This window comes from Athene cunicularia (genome assembly GCF_003259725.1).
Source record: "Athene cunicularia isolate RWA chromosome 11 unlocalized genomic scaffold, athCun1 chr11_part1, whole genome shotgun sequence".
Lineage (NCBI taxonomy): Eukaryota > Metazoa > Chordata > Aves > Strigiformes > Strigidae > Athene > Athene cunicularia.
The window spans coordinates 11187883-11194384 of record NW_020799113.1 but is presented as its reverse complement, the minus strand read 5'-3'; the positions used below and the strand labels follow the sequence as shown (position 1 = coordinate 11194384).

At 40.3% G+C, this 6502-nt stretch overlaps 1 protein-coding gene across 1 annotated transcript in view; it reads right to left on the bottom strand.

The window, feature by feature from the left end:
• Positions 1 to 3773: 3773 nt before the first annotated feature.
• The window catches only part of LOC113484534 (cytochrome b-c1 complex subunit Rieske, mitochondrial), a 3546-nt gene continuing 817 nt past the window's right edge, over positions 3774 to 6502 (bottom strand). The window contains exons 2-3 of the mRNA XM_026856951.1: positions 5938 to 6135; positions 3774 to 4570 (exon numbers count right to left, since the gene is read on the bottom strand). Of these exons, the coding sequence (XP_026712752.1) occupies positions 3960 to 4570; positions 5938 to 6135 (809 nt within the window). The 3' untranslated portion in view covers positions 3774 to 3959. The remainder of the gene's footprint in view (positions 4571 to 5937; positions 6136 to 6502) is intronic.

The window sequence follows — 6502 nt, the reverse complement described above, 5'->3', positions numbered from 1 at the left end:
CAGGGTTGGAGAAGGGTCATTATTGTTCTGTCACTTGTCCCTTCTACTGATGAGAAACATTGCTCAGATGCTGAATGCTTCTTTAACTGAGGAACTAGCTACTGTGTTCCTCAGATACAGCTGCACTGCCTGGGAACCTTCTTCATGGTTTCTTCATGTAGATTTTGTCGGTGATGAGTGGCAAGAGTGTCCTTGATAACTGTGCTACTGTGCAGCATGGTCTTTGAGAGCGCTGCCTCATTTGATTTGCAAGAACATAGTTAATGACTGTACAGAGGCTGTGTGAGAAACTGTCTTCAGTTCTGACAAGTGGACCTAACAAATCAGAAGGGTTAAAGAAATGCATGTTGTTAGCCATGAAAATTACTTAATATTCTGAATTTTCATTTAGAGTCTCTGCACTAATTATTCCCTTGGCAGCAGTAACCACTAAAGATATTGTCCCTGTTCTAAAGATAAAGAAAGGCAAAGCTTTTGAAATGTGAAATATTAAAAATTATGTTTTGATTTTAGTATCTTTATTCCCCTTATCTGAAGAGCTTTTTTTATTAAATAAACATGAACTCTGTTCAGCAACTTTATAAAGACTGTTTTGTTCTAAAGGAGAAAAAGTAGCTGAGAAGAAACAGATACGTGGTTGCTGCTTCATGTCTAAGAGGCACTCGGTTGAAAGGCAGGCAGTGCTGCTCCTCTCTCTCTCTGGCATAGGCTTGCGCTTTACAGCTTCATTTCTGAAAAACACCAGGCTGCAACACTGGTCAACCTGGCAATCCTGTACTGGCATCAAACTGTCCTTGCTTTTAGCTTCTGCCACCCTGGCAAGTCCACAGCAGTGAATGATGCTGGCCTGGCTACCTAAAGCAGACTGTTCCTATGGCAGACAGGGAAAAGTGTGACTTCATACTGCTGCTCAAAATTAAAACCATGCAGCGCACAGAGTTGTCTTACACAAATATGAGGAAACTGCAGTTGTGAAAAGTGGAGCTTCAGACATTTTTGGAAGGGGAAAGGTGCCCTATTAGGTAGGTGAAATCTCCGAGTTTGATTTTTGTTTTCACTGGCAAGCAGATTTACATGAAAAGGATCTGACATTAGGAATAGAGAACTGGTAAGGTCCTTAGTGGAGGGAGTCAAAAGAGCAAATGCAGAGATGTAGTAAAGCCCAGCAAGCCAATGGATACAATGAATCTCCAGAATTTAATAAAATGTACCGCTATTTTTCTGTGTACTTGCATACTCTTACTTCCAGCCCCATGGGGTATACTGGCCATGAAACTGGTATCACTACCCATCTGTACGGTGGTAATAACTGTAATTAGTGGCAGTAGAGCTCCTTCCAAGGACATCTTAGCCCACAAAGTAATTATGAGCTCATTACTAGCAATCAGCACATCCCTGTGTGGAGATTTACCCTTGCTTGAGTCACGCTTCCCCCTTAGGGAGTCTGGGTCTTCTAGTTTCTGGACCCAGAGATGATACAATAATTGGGCATTATTCCTTGCAAATCACAGTGTTGCTAAGGTTGGACGGGACCTCTTGAGATGAGCTAGTCTACCCCCTTGCCCAAGCAGGCTTGCTCAGGATTCTATCCAGTTGGATTTGAGTATCTCCATGGATATGCCACAACCTCTCCAGGCAACTTATTACAGTGTTTGACAACCTTCACAGTATTTTAATGTGTTCAGATGAAATTTCATGGTTTTTAATTTGCCCTTGTACTTGCAATACCAAACTGTGAGTGGTTTTGAAGATGTGAGGCTGTTTACTCTTTACCTTAACTCTCAAATTCTAGTAAGTCCCGATTCTTTTCTAAGGCACACACGGCCCATTAGTGATGATCTTTTTGCCACTATGAAGAGAACAGTCTTGAACTGAAGAGAGGATGGAGCCTACCAGATCTGCATTACCTAATAAACAATACTTCAGCTTCTTCAGCTGTTATGTCATCAGTCTGGTGAAAAAAGGTATTGCTGGCATCTCCTTTACAGTAAAAGCTGCCAGTTTGTTGTCAAACATGTTCGATGTCATGGTGCCGCATTACCTGTAATTGGCAAGATTTAGTCCAGTCTGTTTGATGTAATTTAAGTAACCGCTTATTCTGTGCAAGTAATATTATGCATGACTCTTTAAGCCCAGCTGTGATGTAACTACTCTAGCTTTCACTGTGTTCCCTTGTCAACTCAGAAACTGCCCTGGTGATTCCTTGCTTTACAGGAGGCGTATTTACTGGTACCACAGTTACTTAGTAATGTAAACAAAGATAGGCCTAAATAATGTACCTGTGGGCTAAAAAACATTTTTAGGATGAGGTAAAAATAGTCACTCAAGAGCACATGAACAATACCCTGATGCTACTTCAGGAGTTAACTTTTTTCCGAGAAATAGAGAATTTGAGGAAAAATCAACCCTATAATACAAGGCACATATGTGAATACTAATTATTTAGATGGAAGCTTGGGAACATCTCTCTCAGTACTGGTTTAGCATGATTCATTACCAAAAAAGTTATTGAAAATGTTTTTGTGGACACGGTGATAAAGTATAAAGCCCAAACTTCTAAAATACTGTAAAATGCATACTTAAGAACTGCTGTAGTAGCCACCTGTGGTCTTTTTTTCACTATTACATGAGAACAGGTGAGCCAAATGCATCAATAGTCTGATTAATCCTGTATAAAACTTCAGCTTTTACCTGTCATCACAGCTTTACATGAGGTATATGTGAGGCTAAATATTCCAGACCCAGGGAATTCTAAGAATTATATTTGCTGTTTTGCAACTGGATGGAGTACATTAATGCAGTGAAAGACAGAAGCATGCACAGAACAGTAGTAACAAATGGGAAGCAAACAGGAAGTACAGGACAGTTCGGTGGGGATTTTGGTTGTTCTGGAAACACCAAACCCTGTGTCTCATGTACTGGTGTCTCCTCATGTACTCTAAGCAATTAACTGCTAACATTTTGTACTGGCAGGACCAGCACTGGCTAAAAGACTTATTTCAGGCTGCATTTGTTTCTCAATGCCTTCAGAGTCAGCAGCAAGGGAAGAGAAGTTTCAAAGTTTTGACCTTTATTTGGCTTAGCCTGTATGCAATATGAAGTAATTTTCACTCAAATCATGGAGTCTTAAAATATTCCAGTGTTTAACATTAAGGATTAGTCCAGACTGAGTGGTTCTTAGGATTTATTTTTCACTCTCCACCTAACTCAGATTTCCCTTTTTACTCCCTTCTCTACTTGGTTCTTTTGGAAGTATTACAAGTTTTCCAGCGCCCTAAGCACCTGATCTGATGTTTAGATATGCATAAGATCAAGCCTTATCTGAAAAAAAATTACAATTCTAACATGACATGCTTTCATTCTAACTAAACAATTATAAGCTGTCTCTGAACAATGTAAAATATTCTTTCTAGGAGGTTTTTATTTACTTTTTCCTTCATTTGCTTTGAAAACAAACAAAAAAACACATTGGAAGGAAAAGGATTGTGTCTCACAGGATTCTATATTGAAACATCCAAACACTGTTAGAAGTTTGTAGCAAGATCTTTTAAAAAAGATGTTCTGTCCCATTACGCAGTAAAACCAACAAAAGATACAAATAATGAAAACAGCTGGTATGAAGGAAACAATGGCTTTTTAGTTCAGTGTCTGTCTACAACCAGCAGCCCTTCAGGAGGGCTCCATAACCATATTCTGCCTCTGCTGTAGCATCTCTTTGACTAGACACACCAGAAGTCCATACACAAATAAATACACATTATCGTAAGTCAGGAACTAGTGCTCACTCAAAGTTTTTATTAAAATTGAACACAGGGAAGTACTCGAACATACTTCTGGTTGAGAATCTAGACAACCAGAATGTTTTCAGGATCACCTGGTTTTACAGAATTCCAGAATCTCAGTTAACCCTTTTGAGCGTACATTCACAAGAACATCAAAGTGAGCAAGCACACTGTTACTCAGCCAACAACCACTAGGTCATCACCAACAAACTGGTGAATGGGAACCTCAAGGTTATAAGGAGCGGGACCTTTCCTGATTCTGCCAGAGGCATCGTAATGGGAGCCATGGCAAGGGCAGTAATAACCGCCAAAATCTCCAGAGTTAGCAATGGGCACACAACCAAGATGAGTGCAGACACCTATTAATATGACCCATTCTGGTTTCTTTACTCTGTCTAAGTCATGTTGCGGATCCCTCAGTTTAGACAAGTCAACTTTAGCTTCCTGATTAATCTCTGCCTGGGTTCTGTGACGCACAAAAAGGGGCTTCCCTCTCCACTTGAAAGTCACGTTCTTGCCTTCTGGAATGTCAGATAACTTGACCTCAATCTTTGAGAGCGCTAGCACATCAGCAGAGGCACTCAGGCTGGAAATAAACTGGGTGACAACATTCTTAGCAGCATATGCAGTTGCTACACACGTCGTTGCAGTCATCAGGTAGGAAAATCCTTTTCTAGCGTCACTGCTGCCTTGAGAAGATGTGGTGGGACTTAGCACATCTTGACGACGATAGGCAGAGAAGTCAGGTACTACGACATCATTATGGACGAAACGAACGCTAGCAGGTGCTGCAAGAAAAAAAAAGACTATTGAGTGACAACACTTTCAGGTAAAAAAATATTAAAAATATTATATTTTAAGTTATACTTTTAAAATTGCATTTGTGGAATAATGGGTAAAAGTTATTCCAAAGTTTGGGTAGGACTCCACTAGTTATACATTTCAATTTTAAGCTGCAGGAAAATGATTTCCAGGAAGGTATTTTTGGTAGATGAACAGGTGATTTGTGAAACTGTTTTACTCCTTCTTTGAAAATTACAGAAAGCCTGATAAGGATGAAGGAAAATCTGCCAGAGTTCCAGGTTTAGAGTGAACTGTTTTTTTAGAAGATTTCAAGGAACAACTCCTGCAGGATACCATGGCTAACTAAGGAAAGACAGACCTGTTTTCTACTCAAATGTTGTCCTGAAAAAAAACTGTGAAGAAATTTGATTTAGTAAAGTTTGCACATCTGTAGCTCAATACTTTTGTGCTTTCCTTTAACTTAAGATTATTAAAGGCATAGAAGTTACTTAAGTGTGGGGTTAAGCATTTTTAAGACTAAAATCGCAGTATTGGGTATTAACTGTAGTCAAAGCTACCTGCCCCAGTAAATAATTTTTAAATGTGCAGTCCCGTATTTGCCAAGGTCACTTCATAGAAGGATTTAGGGATATAGCTAATAATTATCCAATTCTCAAGCTTTTCAAGAGGCATTCCCATGTCAGACCTGTGTGTAAACCTAACAAGATGTGATGCCATTAGTTTCTCCAGCAAAAGAAAGCTACCCCCCTCAATGAAAATCTGTAAGCCAAAGAACACACCAAAGACAGAACACATTACTTGCCAAAGTGCAACCTTTGTTATCTGAAAACAACTATTTTACTCTTTTTTTTTTTCCTAGCAGTTGGCACAAAGTTAACAGGGATTAATAAAATCCATTCTCTCAAAGTACTTAAAATAACTCGCAGGGATTTATATGCAATATAATGGGGAAAAATATTTACATATCTTTACAAGTAATGCAGAGAAGGTATTTGCTGTAGGATTTTAACTGCAGAGAACTCAATCTGAAATTCAAAATTCTGAGAGTAAACCATATTAATTTATTTGAAATTAGTATGTACCAGTATGTATCAAGACTTAAAATATTTTACATTTAGTAACAAGCAATATGATTAACTTCTAAAAATTTCTTCTATTCAGTGAAAAGCGTGCTTGATATTAATTAAAACTAAGAGTAAGACTAAATGTCACCTACATTAGTTACAAATTTGTACATTTTTCACCTGAACACATCCTTTACAGCTAGGGATCAGGTGAAGAACGTAGTTCTAATCACTACAGAGCATCTTCCACAAGGCGCTGCCACCTCCAGGGCTTATCAATGTCCTACTTAACAGCACGAAGCAAACTGCTGGGCCACGCTCAGCATCGGCCGGGCCGTGGCTCTCCAGGACGTGCCAATCGGGCCCTGTGGCCGAAGGCTGGTTCGCAGGAACGAGGCGGGATGCTTTTCTGAACACTGCACCAACGGGGGGGAAACCAGCGATTCCATAAGAGGAAACAGCGATGGCTTTGACATAGTGAATTCACATACCCCGTGTGCTCACCGCACACCTCTGCTTTGACGACGCTCGGTTAAACGCCTTATTGAACTACACGGAACTTTCCTGCGTCTTCCCAACCGCAAACTAAACATCCACCCGAGACTCATCGAAAGGAATCAGGGTTTCAAGTGCCTCTAACTCTACAGCCATAAACGCGTGTTACAGTAATGATAACTGGCAATCAAGTAATTTTTTTAAAGAAAAAAGGCAGCAAAAGCCAGAACCTCTCAATTCAGTCACGACTCTGCTCCCCCCAGCTCGCCAGGCCCGACCCCGAGCGTGGAGCATCCCCTCGACAGCCGCCTCCCCCGTCGGCCCAGGCCGAGCGCACTTCTGTGATAACACATGACC